Genomic DNA, 17,924 nt, shown 5'->3' on the forward strand with positions numbered 1-17,924 from the left:
CCGACACTTAAGGGTCGGGAATATTATTTTCCGGCATTTATGCCACCATCCCATTTTTGGTTACCAGTGGATGGGCGAGTGCCAACAAACACCCATATGACTAATTCTTTTAATAAACATGAGAACTAATTAAAAATATTTTACCCTTTTTATAATGAGTTCATTTCTTTAAAAAACAAATAATTCCAGATGACTTTCGATAAAAAACTATTCAAATTTAGATAATGTCTCTAGTCAGAAAATTGACATATCAAATACCTCCTTTGTGTGTAAATTTTAAAATTATTATTATTTTGAGATTTGAAAAAATTTAATTATTTACTATATTTTGTGTGTAAATTTGATAAAAATTTAATGATGAGATGAAATAAAACACTTTCCAAATCTAAATGGAACCTAATTATATTTGAAGAATTTTATATCACACTTTATTATCGTAAAATAATTTGATTTAATAAATAAATTTTAGATTTAAAGATTAAATTAGAGTATATAAGGATTGTGTGGTACAAAGACATCTTCCAAATTTAAGCATGAAGAAGAATTTTTTTTTTTTTTTTTTCGATTTGAACTTGTACAAAGCTTTGGGGCTGGTTTTGGAAAATAAAAGACAAAAAATTGAATAAAAATATTATAAAGTTAAAATATTATTAGAACATAATTTGTTTTCATATTATTTATATTTTAGAATTTGAAAAAGTTGAATTGCTTTTATATTTTGTTTAAAAGTTTAGAAAATTTTAATAATTAGATAATAATTAGATGAAAAATTAAAAATTTGAAATTGAAAAATATTTATATTTGTGATATTTGAATATTGAAATGAGATAAGATGAGATAGAACATCTCTATCCAAACCAATCATTAGAGAACTTCAAAGGGGGTATTGAGAGTTCTCACCAATAAGTGTAAAATGCACTTTTTATTTTGTGTGTTTTTTTTTCAAGTATTTTTTAAATCATTTTAAATATTTATAAAACAGATTCACAAATTTATTAAAATACATTACTTAACTATTGAGTAAAAAAAAATCAAATTGGTACAAACTTTCGAGATAATTTATTAGTGGCTTGAGCATTTTCCTAGGGGGCACTGGGCAGCACTACAGCGATTGAGATTCCTTTTGAAGAATTCTCCAGACATGGTCAAAAGTTTATTTTTCACTATTTTAAAATTTTTACACAAAATATAACAAATAATTCAATTTTAACTCTACTATTTATAAACTATCTTAACTCATTTCAATTTATCTCTAAATTCAAACCATTCTGTCTCCAACCATAAGAGTTCAAAATCAAGCAAAACAAGATATATTAATATACTTCCATAGAACAAATTGACGCCCAAAAAAAAAATTCAAAACAAAAGATTAATAAATGAGAGATGACAGCTAAAACAATTTTATTTGGACCGGTAGGATTGAAATTAAGCAAAAGAGAGAGCGCCAACAAACACCCACTAACCAACCAAACTGAATGATAGAAGGGCGAGTGTTAATTGAAATGATAACTTTTTCTTCAACCTATCCTGCTCGATTCCAATATTTTTCATCTCCAGGGAGTATATTTAAAAATAAATAATGCTACTTATAATTTTATTTATATTTTTACTTATAAAACTTATTTTATTAATTTATTTTTATTTTAAATTCAAATTCTGAATTTTAAATTTTATAATCTTTAACATATTTAAAAATAAATTAATTTTAACATATTTAAAAGTTTATCAAGTGCTCTGCTTGGCTATGGGCTGGGAAAGCCGGGGCGCACGATTTCTACCGTTAAGATCGTGCTCTTGGATGCCAAATACAAGCAGTCACGCAATCCCAAGCTCAGAGCATCTGGGTTGGACAGCTCAAATTCAAATAAAATTAAAGAGAAAACTTTATAATCTTCAAAGAGAAAATTAAATTTCTGAAAAATGATTGATCTCACGTTTATCAACAATGAAGTGATTACTTTACATATTTGCACATCCACCATAAAAACTAATTAGTTTTAAAAGTTGGAAGAGTGATTGCCTTGTCTGTTCCATTCACCAATGCAATTGGACATACAGCCTGTCTTTGATCGTCATGTTGAAATTAACTTCCTTAATTTTTTAAATTATAACTCAAATCATACGAAAAATATTAATTTTTTACTCTTAGTTGCAGTATAGTTGTCATTATTTTTATCATTTTCCACTTAAAATAATTCCTATCCACTTGGTTTTTCTGGAAGTTAAGTCAACTATATCAACCAAGAGGCCAGAAATACGGTTTCAATTTATCCACTTCCTTCCTGAAGAAAAACATGGCTGATCTTGCCTCTAGCCTCGCCAGTAGTCTCTTGAAGAAATTAGGCTCTTTGGTTTATCAAGAGCTCTACTTGGCATGGGGTGTCCAGAGCGACCTGCATAAACTTGAGAGCACGATTTCTATCCTTAAGATCGTGCTCTTGGATGCTGAAGACAAGCAAGCAAACAACCCCATGCTGAGCATCTGGCTTGGACGGCTTAAAAATATGTTATATGTCGCAGAGGATGTGGTAGATGAACTTGAGTACGAAGCTTTAAGGAAGCAAGCGATTACGACATATGGAAGCGCTATGGCAAAGGTATGCCATTTCTTTTGTTCATTCATGGCACTTTCATCCCGTTTAAAACTGGCTCACAAAATCAAGGACATTAGAGAGAGGTTAGATGAGATTAATGCTGATAAGGTTCAGTTTAATCTCACTGAGCGGCATGAAGAGGTGCATGTCAATCCCCTGTGGAGGGAGAAGACCCATTCCTTTATTGATCCTTCAACAGTATTCGGTAGGGATGGTGACAAAGAAGAAATAAAAAAGAGTTTGATGCACCCAAATCCCACTAGAAATCTTAATATAATTGCCATAGTTGGATTAGGAGGTATGGGAAAGACCACACTTGCCAAGGTTGTTTACAATGACGAATCCGTAGTTAAACATTTTCAGTTGAGAATGTGGGTTTGTGTACCTGAGAATTTTAATGTTACAAGATTGGTGAAAGACATCCTTAAATCTGCTGGTGGTAGAGTTGATAAGAATTCAAGTAATGAAGATACATTGTAGACTAGTTTGAGAGAACTTTTAAAGGATAAAAGGTTTCTACTAGTTTTAGATGATGTCTGGAATGAAAATAGAAATAAATGGACTGAACTGAGAGATTTGCTTAATGGAGGGTCGCATGGAAGTGTCATTGTTGTAACGACACGTAGTCACAGGGTTTCTTCCGTTTTAGACCCTGTTTATACACATTCTGTAGAAGGTCTATCAAAAGAAGAAAGTTTGTCTTTGTTTGTGAAATGTGCATTCAAGGAAGGAGAAGACAAACTATATCCAAATCTCTTGCCAATTGCAGATGAAATAGTGAAAAAGTGTAAAGGGGTTCCACTGGCCCTGAAGAGTTTAGGTGGTCTACTTTATTCGAAAGTCGATGAAAGCGAGTGGGAATTGGTGAGAGGTAACGAGATTTGGGAATTGGAAGAAAATGAGGGAGGCATCTTACCTGCATTGCAATTGAGCTATAATCAAATGCCAATTCATTTGAAGCGATGCTTTGCTTATTGCGTTAATTTTCCAAAGGATTATGATTTCAGTAATATCCTTTTAATTGAACAATGGGTGGCACATGGATTAATCATCCAAATGTCTCCTAACAAAAAACAAGAGTTGGAAGATATTGGAGAATTGTACATTAAAGAGTTAATGTCGATATGTTTTTTCCAATTAGATCTTCAAGAAAATCTTTTTGGCATGTATTCCTTCAAAATGCATGATCTCGTCCATGATCTTGTACTCTCTATTGGCCATGAAGAGTGGTCGGAAATAGACTCTGACAATAAAGACATGGCCTCGACAGTTCGTCATTTGTCAATTTCATCTAGTAGCCAACAAGTTTCGAAGTTCTCAAACAAGTTAACTAATGTGAGGAGCATCATGTACCGAAACGAACCACACGTGTCCTCAGTTGAAGCATGCATCTCAAGATTCAAGTCTTTACGTCTGTTAACTATACCTTATTCAGATTTTGAGAATTTGCCAAGTTCCATTGGTACTCAAAAGCATTTGAGATATCTCGGCCTATCTCTTAATCAGTCAATCAAGAAGCTTCCTAATTCCATTTGCAAGTTACACAATTTGCAAACCTTGTTACTTGATGGATGTAGAGACCTTGAACGACTGCCCAAAGATATGAGGAACATGATCAACCTTAGGTTTCTTACGATTTCAACAAAAGATACATGCTTGTTCGTGAATGGAGTATGTTGCTTTAATTCTCTTCAGATTTTATGGGTGGTGGAGTGTCCAAGACTCGAATGCTTGCTTCCACAGATGGACAGGTGCCTCACCAACCTTCGTATGTTGGTTTTTGTGGAATGTGAAAGTTTGACCTCTTTGCCACCTATTATCAAGCACCTAAAAGCCTTAGAGTCATTGTACATTTGTGATTGTGAAGAGATAGATTTGACGGGAGGAGGAGGAGGAGATGCACAGGACCTCAATTTGAGACTCCAAATCTTGTATATAACAAATTTACCAAAGTTGGAGATTTTACCCGAATGGCTCCTAGGATCTGCAAACACTTTAAAGCACCTACATATCGAGCAGTGTGAAAATCTGAAGGCGTTGCCAGAGTGGTTACCAACTCTGAAATCACTTCAGACATTGGAGATCATTGAATGCAATGAGCTATCATCTCTACCGGAGGGGATTCGTCATATGAAAACATTAAGAAAACTGGTGATCATTCCTGAGCTCTAACTCGATGATGAGGTAATGTGATTTTGTCTTCTTATTTCAATCGTAAATCATTTTTATAATCACATATTATATAGGTTAGGTTTTATTACTCTCCCCTTAAATTTTATATATCTATACGCATGGATTTGCAGCGAGTCGAAGCGAATGCCAGCCTGAAAGCACGTAGCTTCGATCGGTACCTATATATATGTGTGTTATTTGGATTGGTGAATAATAATGTATTTGCTTCGGTACCTATATCTATCTTTTTTCAATGTATAAAATGCTTCACTTGTACTGTTGGTTTCGTAAATGCATGTGTGGAATAATAATGTATTGGAATGAGTACTACTGCAGAGATTGATATTTTATTATTATTTCTTTAAAAAATCTCAATTTCCATTGAAATTCGAATGTACTGCTCAATTGGTTAGTAACTTTTGTCTGAAAGATTAATTGGAGGTCGATCTTCATTATATAAAAGGAAGAAGAAGAAGATCGAGGAGAATCATGATGAGTTAATTAGCAGAAGTTTTGTGATTGTGGCATCTTTACTAATTTGGAGTAAATCTATAGATTCAAAACCAAATTTACCCAATTCCATCTGCGTGCTATAAGCATTTCTATATCGAAAGAAACAAGGAAATTAAAAGCTGCAACTATATATTTCACTCCTAATGCCATAACCAAATGATTTAGTTGTTAGATCTTTCAATTCACTATTTTAATCAATCAATGACTATGTTAAAACCAATTACTGATTTCACAATTATCACTAATTATATATCCTAAAAGAATTACTATTTTTTTTTTTACATGCGGTTGGAGATCAACACTTCCCGCCGCTTTATTACAATGATTTACCGGATCTGACCTTTACACAAGTGAATACGATGCTAGCGCTACTTTTCATAATTTTATTTGAATTGGTCTTAAGCCTTATTGTAAGGCCCAGTTCTGGGTTAAGTATTAATAAGGATTTAAGGTGAATTGGGTTTATATAAGAATTGGGCTTGAAGTAATGGTCTGACCCATATGTGGGTCCAACCTTTCTAACCTTTGGATTTAAGTCCATTTGGCTGAATCATATCACAAGACCCATATCCATGGGTTGACCCAGAACGGTTTGACCATTGACCTTGACTTGCTTGACCAATTGACCCGACCTGTTTGAATGACTTGGTTGATAGGGTCACTAAATCTGACTTGATTCAGATCATAAAATATAATAATATTTTTTTTTCAAAAAAAAAAAGAATTTAAAAAATTTATCTCTTAATATCTCTATAATAGACGTTATTTAATATTTTCTTATTTATATACATAATTATTATTTTTAAATATTCAATTCCAATTCATATATATGGATGGCTTAGAGAAATTAATGTGATATGTCGCTTAAGTGACTTCTATCATGAAAATTTTCTCTTTGGCCTAAAAAATTGAAATTTAGTGAATTGCATATAGTTACATCTAAATCGATGTGAATAACAATCAGCCCAAAGGAAGATTTTTTTTTTGGTCGAGTTATAGATGATATAAGGTAGTTAATTGTAAATTGTGTAATTTTTGGGATTATCCTGTCCAAAAACTTGATTGCAATTATGCACTAGGTATCTCATAAGGGCTCATTTTTATAAAATCATAAAATTTTCTTTTAATTTTATGTTATGTTGTCTAATTGATTTTGTTGTTCAATTAAACTAAAGCTTGCATGATGATAATTATGGGTCACTACATTAAAATTGTGAGATATTTATTTATTGTGAGTTTATTTTGTTTCACTTCTAGTGAATGTATATATGATATCTTTCAATTTGAATAACATTCAAATTTTCAACGGATCTAATCTGGCAAAATAGAAAGAGCATGTTACTATTGTTCTTGAGTGTATGAATTTGGACTATGTGCTCCGGGTTATGAGCCTCCCAAACCTACTGATCAGAGTTCTACTGATTAGAAGACAACTTATGAGAAATGGGAGTGCTATTATTGCATGAGTCTTATGATAATAAATCATTCTATTCGACGTGCAATGCCTGGAAAGAAAAATGCCAAGAAGTACCTAAGTCAATTAGCAGACTAATTCGTTATAATGGAAAAGGTAGAGACATACACTTCCTAGCAAACTTGTCTCAATGCGGTATAATGGCAAAGAGAATATAAGAGAGTATATTATGAAATGTCAAATCTTGTTACTAGATTGAGAGCACTAAAGTTAGAGTTTTCTTATCAAATTCTTGTGCATCTCATTATGATTTCCCTTCATGTACATTTTTTTCCCTTTAAGATTAATTATAATACTCAAAGGGAGAAATGGACTCTTAATGAGCTCATTGCTCATTGTATGCAAGAGGATGAAAGGTTGAAACAAGAAATGTTTGGTACCCCGTCCCTCTGTAAAAGACTTAGTGGGGATCCATGGTACCATGGGTGCCAGCCATATGACAACACCCAAGATTTGAATCGGGTAATTAGGCGTTCAACATTCGCTAGGAAGTGCACGTGGAAGGAAAAGATATATGGTTTGTAGCGGAAAAGTAAAGGTTTAGTCTAAACGCTAAATATTATAGTACTATTAATTTAATAAAAGTCATAAATGTATTTCCACAATATCCACATGATACTTCATTCCTTAGATAATTATACACATGTCTAATTGCTTGATTTGTAAACCCCAAATAAGGTCGATCGAATACACTTTGTCGTCTGACTATTATTTACAAGTACAATTTCCATAGGCAGACAAGTCCTACAGAAAAGTTTCGGGGTATGGTTTTTTTGGATTAAATCGAACCGAGACCGACCGAATGTATATATATATATATATTTTAATATATAATATAATATATTATTTTATATAGTATTTGTGTAAGTTAATTATTTGATATTCATTAACCATATATAAAATGTTAAATAGATCACTTAATTTTAGTTTTACTAATTTAATTAATTTTGTGTATTAATTTTTTTGTTAAAAAAAAAAGAAAAGAGGAAAAAAAATGTTCATTGACCAAATGAACCCACTGGACCAATAACTAATGGTTTGATCCAGCAAAAATGATAGACCAAAGTTTTCGGTCCGTGACCCCTCCCAGACTGGACCAGACCAATTATATACCTAGTTTTAATTTTAAGATCTTTTACCCTGGGAAGGAAAAGAAACATTTTATAAATGTCAATAATTCTCATTTCATATTCTAAAACTACCTTTTAAACCCCTTAAATCCCACTACAACCACGAGTATTACATTTTTGCAACACACAACCTATTTAGTGTCAACATCCAAATGCTTGTGGCTATCATCCAGAAATTTGACGTGGCTGAGTCAACGTTCTAACTTATTGTCCTAGGATGTAGACATGATAACTCATATCCAACTTAGTTTTCATTTTAACAGAAGATATTTGTATTCTTAAGTTCCGACCTGTTTTATTAGCCTACTTACGCGATGCCTCATCCCTTGACATTCGTAAACATCATGATAAGTCTCATTCAGAGAGGAGAGAGAGACTCACATGATGAGAGGAAGAGGATGAGGAGGGATAGAGAGTAGCGTGGGTTGGGCAGCTTTTGTTGTTTTTCATCTTGTTTTCTTTTCCTCCTCTTTTGTATGTTTTTTGCTGGGATACCCTTGCTTTATTCTACTTTATTATTAAAAAGAGTTGAGAGAAATACAAAATGGAATTCGAAAGAGCAAGGAGCCTCGGCCCTGCAATAGAGAGTGTGATTTCTCGGACCCTAATTGTTGTAATATGCATGGGTTCAAACCGTTCTGGGTAATTCCGCTATAATGGCTTTTTGTTATTTTTCCCCCCTTTTTCATTGTGGCTTCGCACCAAATTAGAAAAGAGAGAAGATATCTAACAAAATCAGTTGTTTTTTTCGTTAGTGAGAAATGGGTCTTAACCTAATGCACAATCCCTCCCTGGAAACAGTGTAATCACACCATTACAACCATTACACACGTCATCATTAAAGTTTATCAGAGTATAATATTAAATTTGACACACAAGATTCAATTGGGTGGTAACTGGAGAGCTCACTCAACATATGAGAATGAGCATAAGCATCTTTGAGAATGGAGTAAATACAAAACATTTTATATACCATGCTTTGCCAAAGAAAAAGGAAAAAAAAACCATTTGCATAATACTCCTATCCTTCTAAATAATTCAACTGTCGTACACAAAAAGGTCGGTATATTCAAAAATTTGCTGTGGTGATAAAATTAGAATGTAGTATACTCTAACCTACAAAATTGGTTTATTGTTACCATGGTATTCCTCCGCTATAAGTGAAGATTTTTTTAATAAAATTGGGAAATGGTCATTATTGGATAGGTGACCTCGACTTTTTTTTATTATTATTATTAAAAAAAAAAAACCCTACAAAATTGGTAAGGTGAGAATGGAGACTCACATGAGGATTCCTTCAGCATTATTAAGGGCTCTCTTTACAACCCTAAATTTTTCTGTGATGGCTTTATTGGTTTTCACAACTTACTCCTTGATGAAAAACTCAATGCCATGTCTAAGACTTTCGAGCTCGGGGGTGACAGCTACACGGGTGAATATGTTCCATATGAGCTTTATCATGATACTCAAAAAGGGCCTCAAATAGCATTCGGAAGTGCATAATCCGTCTTGGGGTGAGCTACCTGATATCACCCAATTCTACAGACTTCAAAACTGCTAGGGAGAGGGTGAAAGAAGCAAGCATCTCTGCTGCAAATTTTGCTAGGTGCAATGACCTAGTATGCTGCATCGACTCCAGCTCTTTGAAGTGGTCCCAAAGGCAAAACTGAGAAATATATTACAGCAGGTAAAAGCAAGATTAAAAAAATTATTTTAGGAAAAAGAACATAGAAAGGGCACTACATTCCTCCAACAAATCTTACCCACTCCACCTCTACTCTACATAGTACACTCAAAGAGAGAAAAGATCAGATTTACTTCCCAATCTAGTGCTGCTCTAATAAAGGTAATACTCCATATTTGCAGAAAACTGCAAAATTTCTGCTACCGGCACCTCTTTACAACAAAAGATACCATACCATGCCAGGAAAACTATCTTCAAGGGCTGGTCTCCACACCATATATTGTGCCAAAATCCGATCTTAGACCCATCCTTCACTTCAAATCAAAGCCAACAATGAAAATCCCCCAACGTTCCTGGATGGCCCACTCAAAAAGAGCTTTGTTGTACGATGAAAACTTTGTAACCCGCCAAAAGACCTGAAGAAAGACAAGTACAAATCCTTGACCACTTGACAAGGCAGTACTAGAATTCATCCCAACTCCTCCCACATGAAATCCTACTGAAGTTTCTCAAGACGATGGACAAAACTAACTGGTATGAGAAATAGCAAATTTAGCAAATCAGAAAACATACTCTAAAGTGATCCCCGCCCACCCTTGGATAAATCAAATCTGCTCCACCTAGCCAACTTGACACTCCATTTCCCAAAAGTGTCATCCCAGATAAATTTTGCCTTCTAGGGAGCTCCCAACGAAACTCAAGTACTTCATTGGTAGAGAAGACCATCCCAAGATACAAGCCAATCCTTCGATATCATCCGCTACAATTGGAACTAATCTTGATTTGTACAAATTAATTCTCAACCCCAACACAACTTCAAAGCACAAAAACTGACAACGCAATGCAACAGAGATAAACTAGATAGGCATCACAAAAGATGAGACAAAACAAGCGCTTCATTAGTCATGGATCCCACTGAGAAGCCCGATGACCCAACTTATTATAATTGTGAAACTTAATACCCCAAGCCGAAGCCTGTGGTTTACTAGCCCATGGATTACATTACTCATTAAGGACTTTCTTTTTAAACAATGTGAGCTGGGTATTTCTTTCTTGATTAATTTGAGTAAGCAGGCCTGCATTTAGATTTAGCTCGTTAAGCTTCAAACCCATATCCATCTTGTCTAAAGCACACTGCACCTTTTTCATTTAAAAGAGCCAGTTGTCTTCTCACTGAAACCAAGGTGTTCACAATATTGCCCTTTGCACTTTCCGGCACCATGTCCTCCTCAGGCATATCGCAGGGATCTCTACAATAGCCTTTGTAGCTGGTAATTAGAAATATTCCTATTTTGTTGCTTGCATGCTATACCAACAAAGTTTTCGAGTTGCCCAGATTGCACTTGTTAGAGATAGCAACAGTCAGCAGCCTCTAGCCGCTTTCACATACAACACTCTTCCCATCTTAACATTCCCATTCTTAGGAGCTTTCACCAATATTTCCCCTGCTCTACCAGTCTTCACTACAAACCTGCATACATGCATTTTGTAGTTTCTGTGGCCAATAAACTTCTGGAAGAGATTTTCAACCATTCAAAGCTCCATGATAAAAAGACTTCAATGCCTTCCAAGCTGGAATGATCAACATACCATTCTGGCTTCTTCCCCCATACTCTTCAAGGCCAGAAATCGACTGGAGGTATTGGAACATCGTAGCACAAGCAGTGTTTCCCACCCAAAGAGATTTCGCAACCCCCCTTCTTCCCTCTACCTAAGACAGTCTCCACCAAGGAAATTTAGTATGCAACACTCATCCTTCCTAGTGACATTGAACGGCATCCACCACTACTTCGACAAACGACCGTTATCCCATCCTCTATCCCAAACGCAAGAAGCTTTGCCTCAACAAAGACTGATAAAAAAACCAATACTGTATGCAATCCACCAACGAAACTTACATACATAAGATGAATTTTGGATAACCCAATTTGAAGTACTAGTGTCAAGAAACTGACAGTTAGAAAAGACAGATGAAGAGACTATCTCCTATGAGAATCACCTGAGATTTCCGTGTGTGTGTGTGTGAGAGAGAAAGAGACATGCATAAAATGACACTTTGAAGAATGGGTTTTTAACAACTTAGAGCACTGGCAGTGGCTTCTTTATCTTCATCTTTATTTTTAAATTTGAAGAATATATCTATAAAATCGTCTACATTGGTGTATCTATCTTCATTTTTATCCATAACTATAAACAGTGCTTCTTTAAATTTGAAGAAGCACTATTTTAGTCTTCAAACATTAAAAATAATATTTTCTCTCTCTATCTGAACGACTCATCTCTCTCGCGCGAAAAGTCACCCTCCATCCTCTCTCTCGCTCTCTCGCTCTCTTCTCTTCGACAAACCCATTCCCCTCTACGATTGGTATGATTCCTTCTTCTCTCTTGCTCTCTCTGCTCTCTTCTCTTCGACAAGCCAGATTTACCGAAGAATAGTCTCTCTCTTGCTCTCTTTGCTCTCTTCTCTTCGACAAACCCATTTCTGCTGCACTGTCTTCCCCCTTCCTCTCTCTTCTCTCTGCTTTGCTACACCATTGCCCAAAGCTCAGCTCAAGTGCACCACGGGACTATTCCTTCATCAACGACGACCTCTTATCTCGCCCAATACCCGATTTCGTGCGGCTGTTTGGAAACCCTAGAAAAGGTAATTTCGTGCAAGCCACTTGTTTTGATTTCACAAATTGTTTTGTGTGATTTCCCCTCATATGGAATGTGTGATTTCCCCTGATTATAATTTTTTTTAGGATTTTTTGTGTGATTTTTCCTTATATTGAACCGAGATTGGTATGATTGGTATGATTTGCTTATGTTCTCTACCGTTTTATTGCCAAAATGAAGAAAACTACTCTGTATAATACCAGGTTGAGTTCAAACATGACAGATTCTAACACGGCACTTGTGCCATTCTCCAATCATTGAAATTGAAAGTAGAATATATCTTCTGAAATGCAATATTAATAGAAAGGTATCAATTGATATTGCATGAACATATATTCTACCAAAGAATATCTCATGAACAGGACAAAAATCTCAAGTTGTCATGCAGAATTGAGTCAGTTTGGTAATCTGTCTTTTTTATCTTAGGTCTCTTTTTTAATCTCAGTTTGGTAATCTCAAGCTCGGGAATAGTTAGGTCTCTTTTTTATCTTGTATCTACCCAAAGATTAAGTTTGCTCATAAAAATCTGTCTCCTTTTCAATAGAATACATATCCACATTAAAAGGAAGATAAGAGGAGCATCAATTATGATACTGGGTTTATTTTCAAAATCTCAAAAATTGAAATGCATTATTTTGGTTGTAGACATGTGGTTTTGCTTGTAGACTTGTGGGTTTGAAATACATATTCACTTGTAGACTTGTGGTTTTGCTTAAAAGATTGATTTTGCTTAAAACAGTGCTTATGGTCTCTGCCCTTTTTCTTGATTTGGATTGTATATTTATCAAACCATTAAGTCAACAGGTATGTATGCCTTTAGACATATTTGTTTTTCCCATGTGCACTGCATACATATATAGTTTTTTCTATGTATTTTGTTTTTTCCATGTTGCATACATACTTCGTCTATTGAGGTAGTTTTAGTAACATTTTATCCTTCAATATTTTGTTGAAGGATGAACTGTTCAATTGATGAGGATCCCTTCTTCACCACACTGTTGGAAAGTGGTGAAGGTCATATTAACAACCCCCCTATGGGCAGTGCAAGTGTTGATGTCCAAGCGACACAACCCCAACAGGAAAAAAGGAAATAAAAATCACAGCGGGGTGTATCATTTACCATAGAGGAAGATATTCTCCTCTTTTCAACTTGGCTTAACATTAGTATAGACTCCATACGGGAGACTGATCAATCATCTACACAAATGTGGAGTAGAATTTATGACTACTACCACACATTTAAAAAACCTAATTGTCAAGACCGGTCTATACCCTCCTTGACCAATCGGTGGTCAATCATTCAAAAATGCGTCAATAAATTCAGTGGTAGCTTGGCCCAAGTTGAAGGAATGTATCCAAGCAGTGCAACCAAGCAAGACAAGGTATAATGTTTTTTCTTATGTTTTGTGGTTCTAATTATTACGTATTTGCAATGTTTTTAGTTGTATCTTGTTCCACTATTTTGTAGATTGATAAGGCAAAAATCTTGTACAAAGAGAACCAAAAACTTAACTTTAACATGGATCATTGTTGGAATTTATTGAGGCACCAACCGAAATGGCAAACACACATGGACCTCATAAAAAGAAAAAAAAAATGGGACAAGTTCAGGTATTACTCCAAACTCAATACCTTTAGGGGAAGACATGGAAAATGTGTCCATCGATTGTGAGAGACCTTTGGGCAAGAAGGTTGAAAAAGCAAGAGAAAAAGAAAGAAAGTGTAACGAAAGACAAAATATAGTAATTAATGAGGCCTTAAACCAAATGAAAGATGATAGGAGGTCTTCTATGATGGAGAGAAGAGAATCGCAATTGAAATATGAGAATGAAAGATCTGAGTTACTACTTCTTAAGAAGAGAAAACTTGAGTTGGAAATTAAGACTGAAAGAGAGAGATCTGACTTGGTAGCTCTTAAAAAGAGAAAAGCTAATATGGAAATTATGAACTTGGATATTGATTCCATGAATGGTTTGCAGCAAGAAAAGAACCAACTTAAAAAGAGAAATAAGGAAACCTTAGTCGATGTTCCTCCAAAGTCCTCTAAGAAAAGAACCAACTTAGTGTCTAGTTTGCTGTACCCCACATATCAACACTAAAAGGAAGGCCAATAACATCACTGTTTTAAAATGCAAGGCTTTCTTGTGATTTAGAAATAACAATTCCAGCTACATCATTTACTTCGATGATGTATGCAATAAATCAGAGTAATGTAGAAGTCCTAATGGAAGAGAATGGTATTGACATCTATCTACTCGTTATTCAGCTAAAATTAACAAATTAACTGAAATTCAAACAAATAATATCCAAATATCCACTAAGCCACTCTCCATGTGTGTGTGATAAAAGTTGAAGCCAGATTCAGATGCAATAAAACCAAATTGATTCATAAAACTTGCCCTGCCCTGTCTTAAAAAGCCCCTCCTGTACTGCCATGTAAATTCAAGCTGACGATTTAATTATCTACTACCAATAAAAAATTTCATTTCTGCATCCTCTTCGACAATAATACTCAATCCTTCATCCAAGGCATAAGAAATATACAAGGACTATCACCAACATTTCTCCATAGATATCTATGTGGTGTGTAAATGTGGTTGACCATAGGCATGAGCTTCCAGTAACATAATCAGAGTGTTCAACAAGGTAATAGATCCACCTACTTCAGTCCTAGGAAGCATTTTCCGACCTCGATTGCATTGTTCAGAAATATATATATATATACCAAAATAATGTAAGTATTCATTGTCTTTTTCAATTGCATTGCACATAATAACCCTTGAGTCTATAAGATGATTGTCACTTAAAGCAAGGACCAAAAATCACTTAGACATGCTATAACCACACCCAAAAATTCTGCAGTATCTCATCATCTCTACAAGTAGCCAGAAGCTATTTGGCCAGCAATCTCCAATTCACACCTAGTTCAAACTCAAATTCCAGTGTTGATGCCACAACCAGGCAAAGTCTCCCAAGAAATATTACTCAAATAAAATCACTGAATAAAAACAATGGTAGTCTTTAGAAGCTAGCAAAATTTATAACAAACTGCGATTTAACAACGAAACAAAAATAAGAAAAAACAAAAGGTCAAATGAATGGCCCCGATATTTTCACAAGATTATGTAATTGTCAAAATCAGCTGATATAATATTTCTCAATTAATTATCAGAAAGAAAGCATACCTAAGGTATGGAACATGTGAATTTACATGACAAACCATGTGTCTGAATTTAAAAAACAAAATTTCTGGCCATGCTTTACCAAAAATCTCATTCTAAAGTCACCAAAATAAAAAAATAAATAAAAAAAGGAGAGAGAACACCTGTAAAGTGAACTTGTGGTGTTTGTCATGCTCACACAACTTGGAAGCGAGAACAGTGTAATACTCATTAAATACTTTCTCCTGTAAACAGCATTCTACAAGAACATGCATGATCTCTCTGTCCTGTGAATATATGTGAAAATTAATAATCAGAAAATTAAATACAGTTGTCAAAATAAGGAGAAAACCACAAGGCACCCACCTGCTTTCCATGTAAATCCAACCTTAGAAGCTTCTCAAATGTATCAATGTAGTCCAACCCACTCATTACTATACAAAAGATCGCCCTTCTGGCATCTGTGTTCATCCTCTGTGCAGTAGCAAGCTGCAGCATTTTTTGGGCTTCAAGAATCTCTTTGTCTATATTGCTGGCAACTTCTTTAACATTGTCCACTGTGGAAGCCATGTCACCAGACAACCACCATTGGCCCTTCTTCTCAGGATCAACAAGCTTGCTCCATTTGAGCCTTCTAATTAAAACATCTTCTACCCCTAACTGAAAATAAAGAGTAACCAAGGACTCAATGTCATACAAAAAGATAATGAAAAATTGAATTGTCTTCCTAAATAAAATCTGACACTTATTATTTCGAAAAGCAAAATGTTAAAATAAATTTAGATTATCTTGAGTTTCCATGAGCTATCCCTATTCCTAGTCATACTTTCACGCCTAGAGTAATGATACACTTCTTTTTGGTACTGGCCATCCGCGAACAGGGCCCCAATTAATCTCAGGGGTGCACAGACTCTTGATGAGGAGTTTACTGCAAGTGCACCCCGGGCAATTAGAATTCTATTCGATGGCCCCTAGAAATTGTTTGAACCCAAGGGTTCAAACCTTAGACTTGGAGGAAGCATACCACCACGACCAAGGTTCGTACCACTTGAGCTAACCCCTAAGGGTTGAGTAATGATACACTAACAACCCATTTACAACTAATTTTTACAACTTTGATTTTTTTTTTTTTATTGGCACCGGGTGTCGTTATTGGCACCGGGAGAGAAGTTCTTTTTTTTTTTTTTGTCAGGAAGAGGTAAACTTCGAGATGAGACCATATAACTCACAATTTTACATTGGCGTGCCAAAAAGAAGTTTCGAGAGAGCGACCTCATGGATTTTAAGGAGAGACAATAATCATGGGGAAGGAGCAAAAACATTTTTATGTACCAAGTAAAACATGCCAGCTATGACTAATGTAATGACAAAGTGGTCAATGTTAAATATTAATCAGAAGCAAAAAAAAAAAAAAGAAGCAAAGTACAAGAAACAAAAAAAAGAAAGAATTATAAATTAAAACTCCTAGCTAAATTGAGACAAAATGACACCATTAGCGCAAAGAAATTTTATGATAATATGTGTATTTAAGTAGAGGAAAAACAAAAGATTTCAAAATACCCAACGCATACAAACTCCCATCTTACCATATAGCATTCCATGAATCAAAAGGAGAACCCACCACAATTTGTTTGGTAGATCCCAACACATTTTTTTTCCCCCCAAATTATGTACACAATGAAGTTCATAATCATTTATAAGGTTTCGGTACCAAGATATTATAGTCAATGTATGAACCAAAACATGTTCACTGTTGTCTTGAAACTAGAATGTATATTACTTGGGTGCTTCTCTTAAAAACAATCTATCTTAAAATGAGTAATAAATAGGATGCACCCCTTATTGTGCTTTTTTACTGCAACTTGCTATTACTAGGAATAATATTTATCATTTCAAGAAAATTAACAGGTACTATTTGGACTCTTTACAGTCTTAACATTGTAATTGGATCTATGATATGATCTCAGAGACAATCTCCCACCGCGACACCAGTGGTAGCCCCTTAAAAGTTAAAAGTCAAGCCTCCTCAAACCAAAACCTATCCTCCCAAGTCCCATTACAAAAATAACAAAGAGTAATAAAACATTCTAGAAAAATATGCTGAACTAAATGTTAAAAGAATGAAACTATTAACTAGAAAGACCTTTTGTAGCCATTTCTTTATCCGGGTGTGATGAGCGGGATCCTCTTCAGGCCTTTTATTGTTGTTCTTGATGTCACATATGGTTTCAAGCATGAATTCCATCTGCAAGCATCACCAATTACAATCTCTGCAATTATGAAACAAAAACAAAAGGAGAAGAATTCATAATAATGCTAAAACGTTTAATAAACTTGCTCTCTTGCTATTTATATTTTGTTGGCCAACTCCAGAAGAAGCTTTCAACTCATTCACCCTATTCTGAATACTGAATAAAAATTTTCATTGCAGAAGGATCATCACTCCTTATTTTCATTCCACAGCCTGTGCAGTTAATAGTAGTTCAAATCAGACGAGTTGCTGATGCCATCACCCAATTACAAAAGATAGAACAATAA

At 34.8% G+C, this 17,924-nt stretch overlaps 1 protein-coding gene and 1 pseudogene across 1 annotated transcript; one reads left to right on the top strand and one right to left on the bottom strand.

Moving 5' to 3' along the window:
* The first annotated feature begins 2,294 nt into the window (after positions 1-2,294).
* LOC118346364 (putative disease resistance protein RGA3) lies at positions 2,295-4,766 on the top strand. The gene is made up of 2 exons (XM_035687226.1): positions 2,295-3,054; positions 3,268-4,766. Exons 1-2 carry the CDS (start codon positions 2,295-2,297, stop codon positions 4,764-4,766), a joined length of 2,259 nt encoding a protein of 752 aa, XP_035543119.1.
* Positions 4,767-9,162: 4,396 nt separating this feature from the next.
* On the bottom strand, positions 9,163-17,863 carry LOC118346365 (annotated as a pseudogene).
* Positions 17,864-17,924: the final 61 nt, after the last annotated feature.

The sequence above is a fragment of the Juglans regia genome, unplaced genomic scaffold (genome assembly GCF_001411555.2).
Source record: "Juglans regia cultivar Chandler unplaced genomic scaffold, Walnut 2.0 Scaffold_777, whole genome shotgun sequence".
Lineage (NCBI taxonomy): Eukaryota > Viridiplantae > Streptophyta > Magnoliopsida > Fagales > Juglandaceae > Juglans > Juglans regia.

Excerpts from the sequence above, each read along its gene's own strand:
- LOC118346364 (XM_035687226.1), top strand. The coding sequence starts at position 2,295 with ATGGCTGATCTTGCCTCTAGCCTCGCCAGTAGTCTCTTGAAGAAATTA. Across the intron at positions 3,055-3,267 it reads TAGAGTTGATAAGAATTCAA|AAGGTCTATCAAAAGAAGAA; the intron begins GTAATGAAGATA and ends CACATTCTGTAG.